This window comes from Hordeum vulgare, chromosome 1H, assembly GCF_904849725.1.
Source record: "Hordeum vulgare subsp. vulgare chromosome 1H, MorexV3_pseudomolecules_assembly, whole genome shotgun sequence".
Classification (NCBI taxonomy): Eukaryota; Viridiplantae; Streptophyta; class Magnoliopsida; order Poales; family Poaceae; genus Hordeum; species Hordeum vulgare.
The window spans coordinates 33,886,546-33,909,849 of NC_058518.1; the positions used below are offsets into that span (position 1 = coordinate 33,886,546).

General features: G+C 44.5%; 1 protein-coding gene across 1 annotated transcript; it reads right to left on the reverse strand.

Annotated features, from left to right (window-relative positions):
• Positions 1–4,885: 4,885 nt before the first annotated feature.
• On the reverse strand, positions 4,886–5,662 carry LOC123406058. Its single transcript, XM_045099557.1, has 2 exons — positions 5,252–5,662; positions 4,886–5,087 (listed from the first exon to the last, which is right to left on the reverse strand). The coding sequence occupies exons 1-2, from the start codon at positions 5,547–5,549 to the stop codon at positions 5,062–5,064; spliced, it is 324 nt and encodes a 107-aa protein (XP_044955492.1). The 5' UTR covers positions 5,550–5,662; the 3' UTR covers positions 4,886–5,061.
• Positions 5,663–23,304: the final 17,642 nt, after the last annotated feature.

The window sequence follows — 23,304 nt, forward strand, 5'->3', positions numbered from 1 at the left end:
GTCGAGAGCTAGTTTTGCTCCGAATGCCTCCGCAACCTTGAGGATTTCGATCTCTTCGAGTTCTGGGGTGGATCACATATGTAAGTGAGTCGCTACCAGCTTCCATTATGATCCATTCTCCCATTGCCAGTCAAGCTACTTCGATATCGGATTCTCAGGGATACGCCTAGTTGCTAGTCAAGCCACTTTTATGTCGGGACCCCGATCCTAAGCCATAGGAATCCAGCCTGTAACACATCGCATCTCTTTGTGGTCTCACGCACGGTTAACTCCACGGCTGTAGCCTTACCTTAGCCGGGACCGTTTGCGTCTTTTGACTCACGTATGCGATAGGTGTCGCTGGCAATCCAATGTCAAAGAACCCGGATCGACATGTCTAGTCATAAACCAAAGTGGCAGTTCCGCACAAGGACAGGCATACATGACCCAACAAAGCAGGTGTCGGTCATCAGCGAACGTAGATGAGTCGTAGCAAGCTACAAGGACTCCATTACGTTGCGTGACATTTCCCCAAAGAGGACAGACACAACAGCTAAGAAGGACACATGCCGGTCAACCAATGTGTCCGGAGCAGTAGCGGACTACCAAGGCTCGTTGGATCACAAAGGGGCATTTCCTTGTAAGGAGTGATACTAAGGTTCACGACTAGGTATTCGAACCCCATACATATCAAGTATGACACACGTATGCATGGCATACCGATATGTATAGATACATCGATGGCATCACAACATAACCATAAACATACAACCTTTATTCGAGAGGCTCGGAAGAGCCACACACATAATATTACACATTAAGGTCTCTCGACCCATAATAGCAGTCATACAAATACAAGCCAGCGGAAGAGTTATAAACTGTCTGGGTACAAACAGTGCAACTAGAAGGCACATGGCCTCACTATACTACAGAGCGGACGTAGGGCCAAATCGTAGCTAGGACACCAGCTACTCGTCGTCGTCGATGTCTACGAAGAACCCTCCATTAGGGTCATTAGCAACCTCTGCAACATTTATTAAGCAAACATGAGTACGAAGGTACTCAGCAAGACTTTAGGAGAACTAACTACTCATGCAAGGTATCAAAAGGTATTGTGGGGTTTCATGCGGGAAGCCAGCATTTTACTCGTGGCTAGACAACTTGCATTTTGAAATTAGTTTTGACAACTTGATTTCTCGCACACGAGTCCACTAACACCACAACAATACACTATCGTGGAATCATTCCGTCTCCATACAGAAATGTCGTCCATGACACTCACGCTTATCTTGAAAAATTTTATGAGTAGCCATTGAAGTTATCTATGAACAACATATGTCTCCAAGTATTCCATATCCGCGGACGCGGCTATTCGAATAGAACATAACTCTGCAGGGGTGTACTTCGTCACACACGCTCTCGCCACTTATCGCCATGTGCACGTCATGCTCCTCGGCAACCTTCAAGCGGAAGCCCAGTGAGGGAGTCGGCCACGACCGTTAACCACACTAGTACCTAGTCCAGGTTTATCGCCTATCTGAGAGTAACCCATAGGGAAGTCCGGCCGAGGTTTCCGCCACGGCCTCAAACGATGTGCGCAGGGTTCCCAAGCCCACCATCCAGGTGCCACTTGGTACACCGTGCCACTGCCTACCGCATCACGGCCCACCTCTCAGGTCAGCACCATGCACGGCCTCCAGCATTACTATAAACACCAGAAACTACCTGCAACTCCTGGACCGAGTACTACGCGATTAATAGGCCGAGCGGGGTCATATTTTAGGGCCCATCATGTGGTAGTATCTAGACTTGGATTACATACACGGAACTCAGTTCCTAAGGACGGTTCCAATGAAACAACCCGCCATGTACTCCTACACAGCCTTTCACCGGTACCTTTACCAAATCAAGTTCAACACACAACGTTTGCTCACCGAACACATTCCACATTTCTGTTCATCTCCCAGATGACAGACCATACACAACTCTAAGCATAGCATGCATAGCAGGATAAGGCACATCATAGCTCAAGCAACTACCAGGTATGCTAGGTTGCAAGGTTCGGCTATTTACTGTGACAAGGTTAAGTCATGCAAAGGAAGTGGGTCCAACTATCGTGGCAAAAGCAGTTGAAGCATTTGATCCTAATGCAATGAATAGGTGCAGGAGCAAGAACATAGGAGTTATCGGGATGATCAAAAGGGTTGCTTGCCTTGTTGCTCAGAGGAGGAACGATATCCGTCAGACGGATATTCGGTGGAATCCGGGGGTGCGGAGCCTACCGAAATGAACGGCAACATTCAATAACAATCATATGCACTCAAAATGATGCATGAGCATGGCATGAGAATGCAAGGTGATAAGTTATTATTTTCAACATGTAATAGGTTTAGAGTTGATTTGAATCACATTCGAATAGCAATTCAAACGGGTATTCTCGGATACCGGTTTAATTGATTCGACCTGATGCTCGGTTCAACTTGATGTTAACATGCATGAAATGTCATGTTATCATACTGATTTGTAATTAGGGCAGTGTGTGATCATTGCATATATAATGAAATTTGAATATTTTTCCAAATTCCATTTACAAAGTGATTAAAAGAATTGAATTATTCCTTATTTCACAATTTAGGGTTCTGTAACTTTTTCAAACATGGTTGAAAATAGCATAATCAGGATCCTTGAATTTTTCTGATACTTTTTCATATATAAATTATTTTCATTGGAGTTACAGATTAATTTCTATGATTTTTACAAATTTTAGCAATTTCCTGAATTAGTTTTAAACTGGAAATTCTATTTATTGCCTCAGGCTGACGTCAGCAGGTCAGCCGACCTGTTCAGGTCAAACCTGACAGGGGGGCCCCACTGGTCAGCCTCTCTGGGACTAATCCCGCGCTGACCAGCCCTAACTGAGGTTTGACTTGGCCTTGGGCCCACTTGTCAGCGAGTGATTAGGTCACTAATCGGCTGGGTTAGCTTGCCACGTCGACATCCACCGGCGGCGAGATCGTCCTCGCCGGCGGGGAGCCTCCGGCGACCACCAGCACGGCGGAGGGGCTCGGAAACGGCGCACAGGGGGAGAAATGCTGCGCGGAGAGCACCAGAGGAACGACATGTCTCCCGCAGCTTCATTTCTGCGCCTAGCCGGGGCTGATCTGGCCGGAGATGACGCCGGCGACGAGCTTGGCGGCGGCCAAGGCTCGGGCGTCATCGGGGTCTTTGAATCAGGGGGATCTACGCTCGGTTCTTAGCTGCTACGTCATCTACGCGTCGTCCTGGAGCTGCTGGTGCCCTCGGAAGGACGAGCTGATCATCGGAGGGCTACCGGCGACGAGCGGCAGCGGCGGTCCTCGTCGGGCTCTGGTGAAACTAGAGCTAGAGGAGGGGATCGACGGGGAAAACTTAGGGGAAACGACCGCATGCTCACGGGGAGTGCAGAGCAGAGCTTAGACGGCTCGGGGAAGGCCTGGGGGCGACGAATCGACGGGAGAGGTCCGGCGGCCGGAGGTGGAAGACGACGGCGTTGCGGGCGTTGCAGGGCTCGAGGAAGCTTCGGCTTCTGCAGAGATGACCAGGGCGACGAGGCGGAGCTCAAGGCGTGCTCTGGGAGGGAATCCTATGGCCAGGGGCACGGGCAGCTAGAGCTCGAGCTCGGCTCTAATGGCGGCAGCAAGGAGGAGGAGGAGATCCGGGAGGAGGAGGAGAACCGAGGCGGGGAATGGATAGGGGAGGCTCTGGGGAGCTTATCCCCGTCGTCGGCAGCGCGAGGCGGCAGCCAGGCAGGCACGCAGGTGCGTGGCCGCGCCGGAGGAGGCGGCGGCCACCTCCTGCTGCCTATTGGCGCGAGGGAGGGGACGAGCTGGGACATGGGCCGGGCCAGGCTTAGGCGACAGGTAAGGTTTCCCATTTTTTTCTGTTTTGTTTTTTTCTGTTTTGCTAACTAGTGTTTTTCTAATTATTTCAGCTCCCAAACAAAAAGTAAAAACTATTTTAGACCTCCTGAAATATTTGTCATAATATCCCCACTCATTTCCAAGGTTTTCAACATTTTTGGAAATTTGTAGATTCTGATTTCAAATTTTAAAGTTTGAAACCAGTGGCTTTTGCATTTATCTAAAATGCTTAAAGTGTCAAGAAAATAGTTTTCTCCAATGCTCATTTACTTTCATGATTTATCAGAAAGTTTGAACATTTCTTGAGGCCATTTTGGGTTCATTGATTTTGAACTAGTTTGAGATTTCCTTTAATTAAAATGGTGGCTAGGGTTTTGAGTATTTCCTTTGCCACTTTGTTGTTTTTGTTGAAACTTCTTAGATGCAAATGCAAAGAAGACATGAGCACAATGCTATCTGGCTTAAGGGTTAGGGATGTGACATCTTACCATTGCAATCTCGAAATAGGGTTAAGTCACACTCCAACGAGGTGACTAACCCTGTTAATATTACAAACTCTTGTGCTAGTTGTATCATCTTTCAATTTTTTTTAAAATTTCACCAATTCATTTAGAAGATGTGTCGTATGATTAAAACACTATAATCTATATAATGGACAAAACAGACATTACACGAATGACAAAATCCAAGTACACCGGTACAATCGAATTACCCTCGATTTGTGGGTGAACATACGTCTAACTGATATACCACTTGTCTTTCTCTTCCTCTCCCCCTCCATCTCATCACATTTACCAAATTAAGTTGTATATGGAGCTTTGCATCAGTCAGGAATGCAAGTTACTATGGCAAAAAAATTGTTGAGATCGGGCATAAAGGAACCCATTGAATTTGGATATAAAAAGCACATAAAAGTTGTTTCCTTAATTATTCCAATTTCTTCTAATATCTTTCAACAACCACAAGTCGTAATTAGAACCAAAAAAATACTATATGAGCAAAGATAATTTAGACAATTTGAGGAGAAGACTTTATTATATATTTAACAAACGTTCTCACATAATGCTTAACATAAACTTATTTTAGCACAACCTCACAAATTACATATCTCAAAGGAAAGTTGTTGTGAGGCCAGCAACATGGAATATAAAAGCCGACGCTTCTCCCGCTGATAAATTAGCCACTACGCTAGAGGAGGGAATGTGTAACCTGCAAGACCATTCAATTTCACACAACATATGATCAGAAAAGCACAACAATCATATAAAATGCATAACTAAAATCAAGAACCTGTGAATCCGAAGAAAGAATAATACAAAAAGTGCATGTATGCAATGCCCATTATCATAATTCACTTAATATATTTCACTTACTTCCACACTTGTAGCCATGTGGGAACGGCTTCTTGCAGAAATTGGCAACGTAGCCAACCTTCTCCATGCTCCATATCTTCTCTTTCTCCTTGGTGACACCAGCGCAAAGGCATGGGATGTTCGCCTTCTGCCACACGGCGCAGCACGCATCTGATGGAGCTAGCTTCGGCTCTGCTGGGAATTTCTGATACTTACCACACTCCCTGATCATGTCTTGTCGATCACCGTCGCATCCGCCAGCTGACACGACTACCGCAATAGTGAGGATGATGAAGCATAAGCACATGAGTTTCGCCATGGCTATGGCTTTTGTGTCTGCTGCACTAGAGCCTTCTCTATGCCTTTGATGTTAGAATCTTACAATGTAGGATTTGTATGGCTTCTTTGTGACTGTGTGGGGTACATGACTTCCTTAGCTATGGCTTGGTTTATATAGCCTTGTTTGAGATGATGATACGGGCGTATAAATTAGTATTATATCTTGAAGATATAGCACTTTGTCCAACAATTAATGTGTACATTAATTGCAGAACTATAGGATAAATAATACATTAGTTATATTTCTTGAAGATACCATAGTGCATAAAACAATGAATGTGTATGTTAACTCCACACCGACACGTTATACATATAATAGTTCTCTATATGATATATCTTGAACATATGGTACTACATCAAAGAAATGAATGTGTAAACTAACTCTATATTTACATGCTATACCTTGAACATATGAAATAACATCAAGAAATGAATGTGTACATTAACTCCACATCGACACGTTATACATACAATAGTTGTATATATGATATATCTTGTAGATATGGTACTACATAAAAGAAGTGAATTTGTATATTAACTCTATATATACGGTTTGTACCTTGAAGAAAGGAAATAGCATAAAACAATGAATGTGTACATTAACTCCACATTGACAAGATATAACAATAGTTGTATATATAATGTATCTTGAAGGTATGGTTCTAATCAAAAAAATGGATTTGTGCATTTACTCTATATCTACAGGATATACATTGAAGATATGAAATAACATCAAACAGTGAAGGCGTACATTCACTCCACATCCGCATGTTATACATACATTAGTTGTATATGATTTATCTTGAAGATATGGTACTGCATCAAAGAAATGAATGCATACATTAATGCACATCTATATGCTACAACATTACATTAATTACAAATATCTGGAAGATATGTTATTTAATATTTATTTGAATGTGTATATTGATTGCACATATGTAGACTATAACATTACATCAAATAGCTACAATAGTATATCACAATTTGGAAATATGCACTAAATCCTATATATCTCACTACATAAGATAATGTGCATGTACATTAATGGACCCATATCTCATGTAAAAAATAAGGTTGAACCGAGAGACCGAGATTTTTGAGGACCATACACTAGTAGAAAAAGGGCCTTTTGTCCCGGTTCATAAGGGCCTTCTGTCCCGGTTTCGGAAATCGGACTAAAAGGTCGTTACTAATGCCCTTGGCCTTTAGTCCCGGTTCTTACACGAACCGAGACAGATGGGCCTCCACATGGCCGGTGCGGCGATCCCGGGCAGGGGGGCCTTTAGTCCCGGTTGGTGACACCAACCGGGACCAAAAGGGATCCACGCGTCAGCATTTCAGGTGATGGATTTTTTTTGAAGGGGGGGGGGTTAGGGGGTTTTTGGGGGTTAATTTAGGTGTTTCATATATTGTGTTAGCTAGCTAATGAATTGAGAGAAGTGTCCTCTCTTATCTCCGTGCTTGGTCGATGCTTCTTACTATACGTATAGAGAGGACTAGACACGCTAGCTAGTAAGAGAATGAAGGAAACAGAACATCGTCATGAACATATGCATACAAAGAGAAGTGATATCGACCACCTCTCCTTCTCTGGGAGATTGGTCGAACAACAAGTTCTCGTATATCTATCCGACGCTACTAGCTACATATATACAATATAAGTATCTCTTACAATATAATCTCCTAATTAAAATTCAACTGATTAGGGTTCACATGGTATTCTCCGTATTTAGCGATCACGTGGTCAAGAAAGAATGCCGCCAATTCCTCTTGAATTCCTCGCATACGATCTGCTGGTAGGAGTTCATTCCGCATCCGATATATCTAATTTGAAGAAGGGGGTCAATACATATATATGAATAAATGAAACTGAACACAAATGATCGTAATAAAATAAAATTGTGAATATTATTATTTACGCACGCCATATTGTTTGTCAGAGTAGCCCCGCTCACAGGTCACGTGGCGGATGGACTCGCAAATGTAGTATCGACAGTAATCATTCCCTGGTTCCTGCCACAACCACTTTACAAGAAATAGAGGTCAATCAAACTGATAGTTAGCAAGCATGCTAAATGGTATTGATGAAACTAGCGCTTGAATCACTAGGAGATGCGTGGAACATGCTACTATAGTATTTACTTTCGGGTGTCTAAATTGCAACTTCTTCGACAGTCCCGAGGTTTTTGCGGTGAATTTTTTCCAAACCCTGTCAGACAAAGAAAACAATTACTTGATATCAGGAAATGAACAAAGTTGCCGATATGGTGCGATAATGATCGATTTAACTTACTTCTCTAGAATTTCAGTCATGTCCGCATACTCGTTGGGATCTTTTCGTCTCGAGTCTAAGACGGTTACTAGTCCCTGCTCAAGCTTAATCTCTAGGAGAATATAGTGGAAGTTGCACACGCATGCATAACTCATCAATTATATTACTATAACCTTGACTAATAAGGGAAACCGAATATGCACAAGACAGTAACACTCACTGGAACTCGTAAGGGAAGAGTATTATAGCTTTGCTTTGATTCAATACAAACGATTGTAGTAGGTTGGCCTCGGTATCTTTGGCCTGAGATTTAATCATAAATGCATCTACGAGATTTGTGTTAATGAACCCAATATCACCGATTTGTCTTTTCTTCAATTCGACAATCTTCAATCTGCATATAATATAGTGAGGATAATTAAAAATACATGCAATGAAAGAGCTGACCTATATATAGACACTTAATGACAGAAGTAGTACTACTTACAGGCAGTAGCAAGTGATCATTAGTTTATCAAGGGCCTTTAGATTGAAAAACAGGAAGAACTCCTCAAATGGAACCATCAACAGTTCAAGTCGAACGAGGTCATGCTCCTTTCTAACTCCCAGCGTCAAAATATTACTCCCCCCCAGACTCCTTGCAAGTTTTCATGTACCAATCATGGAATCTTCGCATCATCGTTGTTAGAGATCTTTCATCTTTGACGAGAGGCTTCCCGTACACGTATTTGTGTTCGTCCACCTCCAATAAATCAAAATGTGCATCATCGGGCAGGTAATCTGCAGGATTGGTACCGGGCAACAAGATCCCCGGATGATTAGCAACGATATCGCTAGACACCTACTAGTGGAAAACGGGCCTTTGGCCTGGACCCTTTAGTCCCGGCCTGCCTCTGGGCCGGGACTTTAGGCCCGGCATAGTCGCCCCAATTCTCAATGCCTCCCTCGAGGCTTTAGTCCCGGCCCGTAAGGAGCCTTTAGTCCCGGTTCGTGTCCCAAACCGGGACTAAAGGGCTACGCGGTGGGCAGCCCGCATGTGCGCCACCTTTAGTCCCGGTTTGTGTCTCAAACCGGGACTAAAGTCCTGTGCCTATATATAGCACAACCCCCCTCTCCCCTCTTCCTTGCATTTTTCTTGGATGGTGGATTGTGGCTGGGTGCTTGCTCTCCACTTCTTTTGATGCACTAGAGGTGTTTGTTGAAATGTGTGTTAGAGCAATGCCGCTTCAGTTCACCGAACACAACTACGATATGAGATGCCTGAGCCAAGCTTAAACCTCTTCCTCTTTATTTCTACTTATTCTAAAAGGTTAGCAACTATATTTCCTCGTTTAGACCGTGCGTTACTAATTTTTAGGATCGTGATTGTATTTGATATACTGTCGTATAACACAGATGAGTCATCCATGGATGTTCGGTGATCGACGCACAACGGCTTACAGAGAAGGCGTGCATTCTTTTCGAGATGCAACCGATGCGAACAAGCATGGTGGTGGCTATATGTTTTGTCCATGTGTTGAATGTCGGAATGACAAGGATTACACTTCCTCAAGAGTCATTCAGAGACACCTGCTTCGGTACGGTTTTATGTCGGTCTATAATGTTTGGACCAAGCACGAAGAAAGAGGGGTTATGATGGAAGACGACGATGAAGAAGAAGAGAACGATGATGAAAACTACCGATCTATGTTCCCTGAGTATGCTGATACCGCAATGGAAGACAATGAAGAAGAAGATCAGGATGAAGAACGGGAACCAGATGAGCCCGCTGATCATCTTGGCCGGGTCATTTCTGATGCACGGCGAGGTTGCGACACAGAAAAGGAGAGGTTGTAGTTCGAGCAGATGTTACAGGACCACAACAAATTGTTGTACCCAACTTGTGAAGATGGCCAGAAGAAGCTGGGTAGCACACTGGAATTGCTAAAGTGGAAGGCAGAGACCGGTGTGACTGACTCGTCATTCGAAAAGTTGCTGGTACACATGAAGAAGATGCTTCTAAGAAAGAACGAATTGCCCGCGAGCACGTACGAAGCAAAGAAGCTTGTCTGCCCTCTAGGATTAGACGTGCAGAAGATACATGCATGCCCTAATGACTGCATCCTCTACCGCGGTGAGAAGTACGAGAATATGGATAAATGCCCGGTTTGCACTGCATTGCGGTATAAGGTCATAAAAGATGACCCTGGTGATATTGAGGGCGAGCCACCCAGGAAGAGGGTTCCTGCCAAGGTGATGTGGTATGCTCCTATAATACCAGGGTTGAAACCTGTGGTCAGAAATAAAGATCATGCGAAGTTGTTGCGATGGCACATGGAAGATCGTATGAAAGACGATAAGTTGAGGCACACCGCTGATGGTCGGCAGTGGAGAAAAATCGAGAGAGAGTTCCCGAGATTTGCAGCTGACACAAGGAACTTATGCTTAGGTCTGAGTACAGATGGCATGAATCCTTTTGGGGAGCAGAGTTACAGTCACAGCACCTGGCCCGTTACTCTATGTATCTACAACCTTCCTCCTTGGTTGTGCATGAAGCGGAAGTTCATTATGATGCCAGTGCTTATACAAGGTCCAAAGCAACCCGGCAACGATATTGATGTGTACCTAAGGCCATTAGTTGATGAAATTTTACAGCTGTGGGGCGAACCAGGTGTACGTGTGTGGGACGAGCACAAACAAGAGGAATTTGACCTTCGAGCGTTGCTTTTCGTAACCATCAATAATTGGCCTGCTCTTAGTAACATTTCAGGACAGTCAAACAAGGGATACAATGCATGCACACACTGTTTGGATCAGACAGAAAGTAAATATCTCGACAACTGTAGGAAGAATGTGTATCCGTACAATCGTTGTTTTCTTCCGCCCAAGCATCCCTTAAAGAAAAAAGGATAGAATTTCAATGGCAAGGCAGAACCCCGGGGGAAGCCTGTCATCCGTACTCATGCTGAAGTATTTGATATGGTCAAAGATTTAAAAGTAATCTTTGGAAAGGGTCCTGGCAGCCAACCTGTTCCTAACGGCCCTGATAAGCGCGTACCCATGTGGAAGAAGAAATCTATATTTTGGGAGCTACCCTACTGGGAAGTCCATGAGGTCCGCTCGGCAATCGACGTGATGCACCTGACGAAGAATCTCTGCGTGAATATTCTAGGCTTCCTGGGCTTGTATGGGAAGTCAAAAGATACACCGGAAGCACGGGACGACCAGGAACATCATAAAGGAAGAGATGGCATGCATCCAGGGCAGTTTCAAGGGCGTGCCAGCTACGCTCTTACTAAGGAAGAGAAGAAAATCTTCTTTGAAGTCCTTTTCAGTATCAAGGTCCCGACTGGCTTCTCGTCGAATATAAAGGGAATTGTAAATATGAAAGACAAAAAATTCCAAAACCTAAAGTCTCATGACTGCCACGTGCTTATGAAGCAATTGCTTCCGGTTGCATTGAGGGGAATTCTACCGGAAAATGTTCGCCTCGCAATTGTGAAGGTATGTGCATTCCTCAATGCAATTTCTCAGAAGGTAATCGATCGAGAAAGTCTATCAGGGTTACAGATTGATGTGGTCCAATGTCTGGTCAGCTTTGAGTTGTTGTTCCCGCCATCCTTCTTCAATATAATTACACACCTCCTAGTTCACCTAGGCGAAGAGATTAGAATTCTTGGTCCTGTGTTTCTACACAATATGTTCCCCTTCGAGAGGTTCATGGGAGTCTTAAAGAAATATGTTCGTAACCGTGCTAGGACAGAAGGAAGCATCTCTAAGGGCTATGGAACAGAGGAGGTCATTGAGTTTTGTGTGGACTTTCTTCCTGACCTTAAGTCGATTGGTGTTCCTGAATCTCGGTATGAGGTTAGGCTGACAGGAAAAGGCACACTAGGAAGGAAAGAAAAAGTATGTATGGACGGGCATTCTTTCTCTCAAGAACACTACACAGTTCTACACAATTCCACCGTGGTGGCTCCGTATATCGTGAGACACAAGAATATTCTACGCTCCGAAAACCCGGGGAAGGCTGACTCTTGGATTAAAGGGGAACACGAGAAGACTTTCGGCAGTTGGTTGCAGACACATCTCATGAATGACGACACCATTGGAGATGAGCTGTACTGTTTGGCCACGCCACCATCTTGGACTATATGTACTTTCCAAGGGTATGAGATAAATGGGAATACATTTTACACTGTTGCCCAAGATAAAAAGAGCACCAACCAAAATAGTGGTGTCCGCTTTGATGCAACAGACGAGAATGGGCACTGTTTGGAAACATATTACGGGTACATAGAGGAGATATGGTAACTTGACTATGGACCTACTTTTACGATCCCTTTATTTCGATGCAAATGGGTGAAGCTGACAGGAGGCGGGGTAGTTGTAGACCAAAAGTACGGCATGACAACAGTGGATCTTAACAATCTTGCGTACATGGACGAACCATTTGTCCTAGCCAATGATGTCGCTCAGGTTTTTTATGTGAAGGACATGTCTACATTAACGAGAAAAAGAAATCAGCAAAAGAAGATATCATCCGATGAGCCAAAACGGCACATAGTTCTTTCAGGGAAAAGAAACATCGTGTGAGTAGATGACAAGACAAACATGTCAGAAGATTATAATAAGTTTCATGAAATTCCGCCCTTCAAAGTGAAATAATGTAATAATGTATTAAACCTTTTATGTAATGCATGTATCGAACGTACTAAATTTCAAACACTTTTCATTTTCATATTATCCATGGAAGAGATGAGTTCTCGTTCGAAACCGTGATACTTCGAGAGAGATTGTCCGTTTTGTACACGAAGTCTATCCAGTTTTTGTCGTAGCCCTCTCAACTTTTCAACACATGCTATGTGGGTGAAATTATGATAGCATGCCAACTTTCAACATTTTCAGAGTTCATTTGCAGTGCTTTTCAATTTCACGGTCAACTAGCTCAAAAAAAATAAGTAAATCCACGAAACATACCAAATGAAGTCATAAATTGTTGAAATTTTGTGTTGCGCCTTTGAATGGTGCATTATGAACACACAAAAAGTATGGAGTTCGAATAAGTTCACAAAAATGAAATCCCTTTGTAAGAGATGAGTTCTCGTTCGAAACCCTGATACTTCGAGAGAGATTGTCCGTTTTGTACACGAAGTCTATCCAGTTTTTGTCGTAGCCCTCTCAACTTTTTAACACATGCTATGTGGGTGAAATGATGATAGCATGCCAACTTTCAACATTTTCACAGTTCATTTGTAGTGCTTTTCAATTTCAGGGTCAACTAGCTCAAAAAAAAAAGTAAATCCACGAAATATACCAAATGAAGTCATAAATTGTTGAAATTTTGTGCTGTGCCTTTGAATGGTGCATTTTGAACACACAAAAAGTATGGAGTTCAAATAAGTTCACAGAAATGAAATCCCTTTGTAAGAGATGAGTTCTCGTTCGAAACCCTGATACTTCAAGAGAGATTGTCCGTTTTGTACAAGAAGTGCATCCAGTTTTTGTCGTAGCCCTCTCAACTTTTTAACACATGCTATGTGGGTGAAATGATGATAGCATGCCAACTTTCAACATTTTCAGAGTTCATTTTTATTGCTTTTCAATTTCAGGGTGAATTAGCTCAAAAAAAAGTAAATCCACGAAATATACCAAATGAAGTCAGAAATTGTTGAAATTTTGTGTTGTGCCTTTGAATGGTGCATTGAACAAACAAAAAGTATTGAGTTCAAATAAGTTCACAAAAATGAAATCCTTTTGTAAGAGATGAGTTCTCGTTCGAAACCCTGATACTTCGAGAGAGATTGTCCGTTTTGTACACGAAGTCTATTCAGTCTTTGTCGTAGCCCTCTCAACTTTTTAACACATGCTATGTGGGTGAAATGATGATAGCATGCCAACTTTCAACATTTTCAGAGTTCATTTGTAGTGCTTTTCAATTTCAGGGTCAACTAGCTCAAAAAAAATAAGTAAATCCACGAAGTATACAAAATGAAGTCATAAATTGTTGAAATTTTGTGCTGTGACTTTGAATGGTGCATTTTGAACACATAAAAAGTATGGAGTTGAAATAAGTTCACAAAAATGAAATCCCTTTGTAAGAGATGAGTTCTCGTTCGAGACCCTGATACTTCGAGAGAGATTGTCCGTTTTGTACACGAAGTGCATCCAGTTTTTGTCGTAGCCCTCTCAACTTTTTAACACATGCTATGTGGGTGAAATTATGATAGCATCCCAACTTTCAACATTTTCAGAGTTCATTTGTATTGCTTTTCAATTTCAGGGTGAACTAGCTCAAAAAAATAAGTAAATCCACGAAATATACCAAATGAAGTCAAAAAGTATGGAGTTCAAAAAACCATATTATGAAATTAAATATTATCATTGGCGTTTCATCTTTATTATGAAATCAAATATATCAAAAAACCATTGCAGAACATATGACCAAATTAATACAAGTTCATCATCACATTAAAGCCAAAGAACACTAGTGATCAAATGTTATTATTGCAAAAAATAAATACATAAAGTTCTCTCATAAAACAACATACAACTATGTAAAACATTTAAATGCAACAACAAACGCGATCAAAATCGCAACTAAGGTAACAATTGACCCAACAGCATAATGATACCAAGCCTCTTCATCAATGGCATATTTTCTAATATTCCTAATCTTCAAGCGCATTTCATCCATTTTCAAGTGCATTGCATCCATCTTCAACCGCATCGCATCGATCTTCATCTTGCGATCATCGATGACATCGGCGACATGCTACTCTAGTTCCATATTCTTATCCTCAATTATTTTCAATTTTTTCTTCAAGTATTTGTTTTCTTTTTCAACCAAATTTAACTTCTCAACAAGAATTTTTATGTGGGTTGGAATTTCCGGTTCACATACCTCCTAGATTAAAAAATTATATGTCACATTGGTCGTCATAATTGTCATAAACACTAAGTAAAACAAATAGTTATAAAAGATAATATATACCACATCCGAATTATAGACAGGATGAGGACCGACGGAGGCGGATACCAAAACCATCGCACCATATAATAACAAAAAATAATGAAAGTGAGTAACTTATACAAGTATGTATCTAAATCATACAAGTAAGATTTTTTTGATTTTAAAAAGAAGATAAGAAAAAGTGGCTCACCACGGTGGTGCTCGCAGTTGGCGCATGGCCAAACCTAGACAAATATTAAGGAAAATGGAGCTTGGTGGTCGAGATTGGAGAGGAGAAAACTTAAGTAGAGTGGCTCGGGCATTTCATCGAACACGTCATGTGCATGAACTAGAGTGGCAAGAGCATGGCATGGTCACACTTCAACAACCAAAAAACAGGGGATATGGTGGGCAGGGGCGAGGGTTTATATAGGCAAAACTTTAGTCCCGGTTCTTTCCACGCCCCAGGACTAAAGGCCCCTGCTTCTCGCCTTCTGGTCAGCCGAAAAAGGGCCTTTAGTCCCTGGTCGTGGCTCCACCCGGGACTAAAGGGGGGCTTTAGTCCCGGATCGAGCCACGAACCGGGACTAAAGGCCCCTGCTTCCCGCCTTCTGGTCAGCCGAAAAAGGGTCTTTAGTCCCGGGTCGTGGCTCCACCCGGGACTAAAGGGGCTTTAGTCCCGGATCGAGCCACGAACCGGGACTAAAGATTCACCTGTATAAGCGGGAGTTAGAAAATTTCGAACCCAAATCGTCCATTTTCTCTTCTTCTTCCTCTCGTTCTCCTGCCCGGCGCGGCAAGGAACAAACTCGACGACACCGTCAGGCAGCCCGCCGTCCTGCTCGCCGCCGCCTGCCGTCCTCCTCGCCGTCGCCGTCGTCCTGCTCGCCGCCGTCGTCCTCCTCGCCGCGCGCCGTCGTCCTCCTCGCCGCACGCCGTCGACACCTCCGGCTGGTATGCCCCACGCCCCCTCCTCCCCAACACTCTGGCCAGCACAAGCAAAGAAGAAAAAGGAGAAGAAAGGAAGAAAAAGGAGAAGAAAGGAAGAAAAAAGAGAAGAAAAGAAGAAAAAGTAGAAGAAAGGAAGAAAATGGAGAAGAAAGGAAGAAAAAGGAGAAGAAAGGAAGAAAAAGGAGAAGAAAAGAAGAAAAATGAGAAGAAAGGAAGGAAAAGGAGAAGAAAGGAAGAAAAATATAAGAAAGGAAGAAAAAGGAGAAGAAAGGAAGAAAAAGGAGAAGAAAGGAAGAAAAAGGGAAGGAGAAGAAAAGAAGAAAAAGGAGAAGAAAAGAAGAAAAAGGGACGAAAGGAAGAAAAAGGAGAAGAAAGGAAGAAAAAGGAGAATAAGAAGAGGAGGAGAAGAAAAGAAGAAAAATGAGAATAAGAAGAAGAAGAGAGGAGAAGAAGAGGAAAATAGAAGAAGATGAGAGGAGAAGTAGTAGAAGAAGAGGAGAAGTAGAAGTAGAAAAAGAGGAGAAATAGAAGAAGAGGAAAAATTAGATAAGGGTTACAAGAAGAAGAAATATTTTTTTTGTCATTTAATTTTGCTATTGTATAGTGTATATGCTTAAGTGTTAATAGTGTTTCTTAGATTATTGCTTAATTTTGCTATTGTATATGCTTAAGTGTTAATAGTTTAATTTTTCTATTATATATGCTTAAGTGTTAATAGTTTATTTTTAGCACGAAAATTAATAGAACTAGTTTAATTTTGCTATTGTATATGCTTAAGTGTCCGCGACTAGGCTCCGCCCGGCTGGTATTTTAGAGTTTAGGTTCTAGCCAAGACCCGGGACTAAAGGTCCTCCTATATAAAACGAGCCTTCGAAGTTTCCAACCCCTCTTATATAGTTTGTTAGTTTATTAGTTAATCAAATGTCCGTTTTTTGCAGAACTATGGATCCACATATCAGGAACCTCGGAGAGGAAGAACTTCTCGAAGATATAATCAAAGACGGCCCCGACGTTGAACCAGCCGAATCTCCGACGTCATATCTAGACGTCTCCGGATATGGAATGGAGGTCGAGCGACACGAACATGAAGCCGATGGGGCAGGAGATAGGTCCAATGACGGAGAAGGTGATAGCTCCACTGATGGAGAAGCCGGTGAAGAAATAATAAAGTCCGGCAAGGTATACATATGAAGTTCGACAATCACTTGTAACATGTGAAAAATATTGGAGATAGCTGTATATTGTATACATATACATTCATTTGACGAATGTTTCTCCCTCTTAGGCCTCCACATCGAGCAAATCTACGAAACGAGGCCCGACTAGAAAGTTGGATGCACGGACGCATTACATCTTTGAGCTGATAATGCCTATGGGCGAACCCAAGCTTCCTAAGAATGCTGCTGACACATTCAAGAAGCAATGCGGAGTTCTTGTTAGGGATCACGTCCCGATCAGCGTTCCGGAGTGGAACAAGCGCAAAGGGGCAGCCGATAGTGACTATGTCGCTGAAAGGTACAAAGATAATCTTTGGAATGATCTCATGTCACATTTCAACTTGCCAGAATGTGAGAATGAAGACGCCGCAGACAAACTGAGGGCCAAAGTCAAGCAGTGGACTCTAAAGAAGATGGCCGAACTGTTCTGTAGCTGGAAGAAGAAGCTATGGAAAAACTATCTGAAGACAAAGAAAGTGCCAGTATTCGAGGGGTATCTAGCCCAGCAGGCGAATCACTGGAAGGAATTTCAAGAGTACAAGGAGTCAGAAGATGCCCAGGCATTATCAGAAAAGAACAAGATAAATGCCGACAAGAAGAAATATCACCACAAGCTGGGGCCAGGGGGCTATGAGACTGCCATCCAAAGTGGGAAAAGAAAGAGCAAGATCTGATAGATAAAGGCATCATACCTGAACCACTCCGTGATGAGTGGGAATTGAGAGCAAGAAATTGGTTCCTTGCGCATGGTGGGTCGTACGACGAAAAAACAGGGGACCTCATCTGCAATGACAATCTTAGGATACCCAGGGAGAATTGGAAAAGGATAGTGAAAGAAATTAAGGAGGGACAAAGAAAGTTCACTGCAGATAGAGATAAAGATTTGCTCACATTGGTCCTCGGCAATGACGAACATGGAGGACGAACGCGAGGCTTCGGTCCATCTTACCCGTGGTGGCTTGGGTTTGCCAGAGACCAAGACACTTACAGAAGCTGAGAGAGAGCAAAGAAGCGGCAGCAGGATGAGGAGAATGACAAGTTCAACCAGTTGCTTGCCAGGATTAACGAGCAATAGAAGCAGATTGATGAGCTTAGAGGAGTACCGCGCCAGGAAGATCCTACACTTGATATTACCGGCGCCCCATCTAAGCGGAAAAGCAGCGTGGCTGAATCTGAGGCCCCGCCCGACGATGAACGAAGAATGATAGAGGGCGGTCCCGGCTACCCCGTGGATGGAATCAAGGATTCAAGATCATGTGAACTTCATCAGAAATTCAAGAACATATCCATGAAGGTGGCTGTCGGAGAAGCTTTACCTTCTGTCCCTAATGCACGCTGGCATGGCCGTGACATTCCAGCTGGCTTTGCTAAAGTCGGGGTGGATGAAATCATGACGGGGTTTAATGATATGGAGCTCGACATATCTGGACCCGAAGATGAGAGGACACTCGGAGAAGTACTCGGTGGAGTCATCCTATGGGACAAGAACTACATCAAGCTTCCAGGCTCGGCCCCAAGGACAACACCGCCTCTGAGTCGTCGCAGGTCACCTACACCTCCATTACCTCCAAGCCCTCCACATGACGTCGGCCAGCACAACACGAGTCCATCTCGATCATCGCCGCCAGACTTGGGTCGTCCGTCTCCGCCGCTGCCCGCTCCGGATACAAACCGTGAGCCTGCCACGGATACAAAGCAGGAGCGTGCCACCAAGAACGCTCCACCGCTGCCCGCTCCGGATACAAACCCTGAGCCTCCCACGGATACAAAGCAGGAGCGTGCCACCAAGAACGCTCCACTGCTGCCCGCTTCGGATACAAACCCTGAGCCTGCCACGGATACAAAGCGGGAGCGTGCCACCAAGAACGCTCCGCCGCCGCCCGCTCCGGATACAAACCCTGAGCCTGCCACAGATACAAAGCGGGAGCATGCCACCAAGAACGCTCCGCCGCCGCCCGCTCCGGATACAATCCCTCAGCCTGCCACGGATACAAAGCGGGAGCGTGCCACCAAGAACGCTCCGCCGCTGCCCACTCCGGATACAAAGCCTGAGCCTGCCATGGATACAAAGCGGGAGCGTGCAACCAAGAACGCTACGCCGCCGCCCGCTCCGGATACAAAGCCTGAGCCTGCCACGGATACAAAGCGGGAGCGTGCCACCAAGAACGCAACGCCGACGCCCGCTCCGGATACAAATCCTGAGCCTGCCACGGATACAAAGCGGGAGCGTGCCACCAAGAACGCTCCGCCGACGATTCCTAAGCCACAGAGCACCCCAAAGCGCAAACGGTCGCCCCTCCCAAAGGTACGTCATGCTAATCTTCCTATCGGACCTTATGATCGTACCCTCGAGGAAAACGCCAGGATAGCAAAGGAACATCATGATGCGCAGATGAAAAAGAAGGAACCCGAGCCCCGCCCGGAATACACCTAGAAGCAAATAGCATTTGCAAAATACTTCACGACCCTTCCATCACAGTATGACTTACACCATAAGCCTGATGACTATACACGCACATTCCAGAAGGAAGTGAAAAAGAGCAGATCTCGATCACCGCCGCCGAACTTGGGTCTCTCCGTCTCCGCCGCCGCCCGCTCCGGATACTAAGCGGGAGCGTGCCACCAAGAACGCTCCGCCGACGATTCCTAAGCCACAGAGCACCCCAAAGCGCAAACGGTCGCCCCTCCCAAAGGTACTTCATGCTAATCTTCCTACCAGACCTTATGACTTACACCATAAGCCTGATGAGTATACACGCACATTGCAGAAGGAAGTGAAAAAGAGCAGTTCAACTACAAGCAAGAAAAATCAGACGTTCCTCAGCTTGGACAACACGCCAAACAGTCGATCCCACCCCTTAAGGTGTTAACCGAGAATGTTCCCCCTCCGGTGCAGGGGCTAGCTTTAGAAAGAGCAAAGGAGTTGGCGGCTGCATGTGGTATCTCGGTTGAAGAATTGCTATCTTCCCAAGATGAAAAGATACCCAAGGCTGTGGTAGCCCCTAAGCCAAAGTTTGTCATGGGTGAGCCTTTGGTCAGCAAAAATGATCTCCCAACAAATATGCGTTACTTGCATAAATGGTACTTAAGTGAATCAAAGAATGGGAGAATGATGATCATGCTGAGTGTCCCACAGGAGTACTACGGCCGCCCCGAAGAAATCCATATCGACTTTGATGAACTCTTCCAGATGTACAATGGCGACGCCCTCGACAAATCGCTTATGAGTTGCTATTGTCTGTAAGTTTTTCAATTCGTTGTCTACATATAACTTGTTTAGTTATTTCAATTCATTGTCTATATATAACTTGTACTCTATTATGTAGAATGAAGATTCTGGAGTGTAAAAGTAAGAGCATCATAAATATTGGGTTTATTGACCCTGATAAAATACATATAGCGACGCTAACTAGTTATCCCAAGGAGAAGGAGGAAAACCTTCTAAGCTTTTTAACACATCAAAATTTCTGTGACCACATACTGTTTCCATAAAACTTCAAGTGAGGGTCTTTACTCTGTTGTGTCCATTCACTTATAAGTGTAATTGATAAGTTACTGACACACACATATATATATATATATACACATGTGCAGCTTCCATTGGATTATGTTGGACATTCAAATTGATAAGGGAAGAATTGATGCCTTCGACCCATTATCGAGACCCTTGGAACTGTTCCAAAGCCTGCAGGACATGCTCCAAGGGTAATTTTAATCATTCTTGCGCTCTATCGGTCTTTTTCGATGATTTTCTGATATATCAATTAATGAAAAACTTAGCAAATCATTATCCTTATCGAGCAGGGTTTGGAAGCGGTTCAAGTGCGTGACTCCCGGTAAATTTCCTGAGAAGCTGACCTTTAGAGCGGCTCAGGTAAGTAGTAGTATGATATGCTTCTATTAATTTTCAATATATTTATGATGCTAGATTATTATTTTGATTATATATATTCTATTCTCGTAAAGTGCGACCAGCAGCCACAGGGAACACATCTATGCGGCTACTATGTTTGCGAGACCATTCGCACGTTTACCTCTGAGCTCAAGGATCACAGATTCGACGTAAGCAATGAACATTCACACCTCTATTTTTACCCGTCATTCTTTGTTATCATGATTGATATTCATATTCATCTCCTCTTCTTATATAGCACACGGCCATGAGGACGAAGGTCCTACCAGAGCAACGCGCGATTGCTGTTGCAGAGGAGCTTGCGAGATTTCTGAGGACGGAAGCTATAGATGACAAAGGACGATTTAATGTAAATAGGGGCCATTACTAATGTTCGTCCATGTAATCGAATAGACGGGCTCTAGTCCCGATAATTCAGATCTGCATATAATTGTATATATATGCTCGCTTGTAAGATAAGTTAATCTTATATATATATGCATAATTATTTCTATTTAAATTACATGAAAACTAATTCCCGAACACCAAACGAGGCATCACGTTAATCTCCCGAACACCTAAACCCTAAAACCCCTAAAACCCAAAAATAATTTCATTCAAAAAAAACCCAAAAACCAGCAAAATCTGAAAATCTTTAGTCCCGGCCCGTGTAACGAACCTAGACTAAAGATCCTGCCCATGGGGCGCTACTAGGCGCCCACGTGGAGCACCTTTAGTCCCGGCTTGTAACAGGGCCGGGTCTAAAGGTTAGGCCTTTAGTCCCGCCCCTTTAGTCCCGGTTGGTGAACCGGGACTAAAGCCCCTTACGGGCCGGGGCTATAGGCCCTGTCCCCACTAGTGACCTTGAGTGGGGGGAACGATTGGTTCGCTTGTTCGCCGAGTTGGGCAACTTTTTTCCCAGCTCGTCGTTCTGCTAACCTTTAATTACTGCCAGTACTTCCCGACCGCTGCGCTTCAATAAATGACTTTGTAATAATGCGCTCATAGTTGCCTTTCGTCGGAGACTTTGGTGGTTTCTTCAGGGCAGCAAGAGTACGCTTTGCTTTTACCGGATCTATCTTCTCCTCCGGAGGTGGATGTTTTTTGCTTTCACCCCTTCAAAGAAGTTCTTCACTTCGGCTTCCCCGATCCTCTCGTATGGTAACTTCTCTAGAGGCTTCAGAGAAGGACCGTATTTGTATTGCCTGCCTCTGGCTGTACTGCTACACGTTGGAGCAGACGGAGCGGCTGCCACTGTCTTTCCTTTCTTACCAGGCGTAGGAGAAGGACTACGCGCCGGAGGAGCCGCAGCAGCGGCGGGTCTCTTCAACCCTTGTTGACGAGGTGGAGAAGGAGGAGGCAGCTGGCTGCTCGGGCGCGCTGGCGCAGGCGGAGTGCCGTCACGCGCTAGAGAAGGAGGCTGAGTGCCCTGATCACTCGCCGGAGGAGGCGGAGGAGGAGGCGGGCCCTGACTCGCCGTACGAGGAGGAGGAGGCGGAGGCGTCTAGTTCGGAAGGTGGATGAGCTCCTTCCGCCATAGGCATGGAGTCTTCAGAGAATAAGCCAGCCGAATCTCCCCTTCACCCGTATGGTGGTCACGCTCAAGCTCCTCAAATCCTTCCGTTATTTGATCCACCATCACCCTAGCATATCATTTTGGAATCGGCTGGCCGTGGTAGGTTGAGCCAGGTTCATTAGGTAAAACAGAGCCAACAACCGCCTTGACTTTAAATGTCATCCGTCGCGTCATAAGGTGGCAATGTTGAGACTCTGTGATAGGATCCACGGGGTAGCACGTGAAGACAGGCTCCAGCTGCAGAGTCTGCTCGATGGAAGCCATGTTGCTTCTCCGCTGAGATGGCGGGGTAGCTTCAGGGGAAGCTTCGGCAGGTCGTTTGCTGCGATCTTCTTCTCGTTCCTCTAGCCCTTGTACCCTTTCGTGCAGCGCCTGCAGTTGGCTATGCTCCGCTTTCTTCCTCCTCTCCTGGGTTTTGTAACCCCGTGCGTCCGGAAACCCAGCTTTCCATGGAAGGGAGCCTGCGTGCCTCGTGTCTGTCCAGGGTGCTTAGGATTCCCGAGGGCCATTGTGAGCTCGTCATTCTCTCTGTATGGAATGAACGCCCCCTCCTGTGCTGCGGCGATATAGTGCTGAATCTTCCTGACGGGTATTCGCAGTTGCTCTTCCGTCCAAACGCACTCCCCTGATACAGGGTCCAAGGTTCCGCCAACCCCGAAGAACCAAGTCCGGCAATGGTCTGGCCATCTCAATGTCTCTGGTTCGACCCCTTTAGCAATCAGTTCATTCTTAGCCTTGTCCCACAAAGGTCGGGCTTTGAGGTAACCACCTGACCCCGTGCGATGCTGATGCCTCTTCTTGGAAGCATTTTTCTTGTTTGTCGCTGACATCTTCTTACTCTTTTCCGATGTCTTGTGGGCCACAAATGCGAGCCATTGATCTCTGATCTTCTC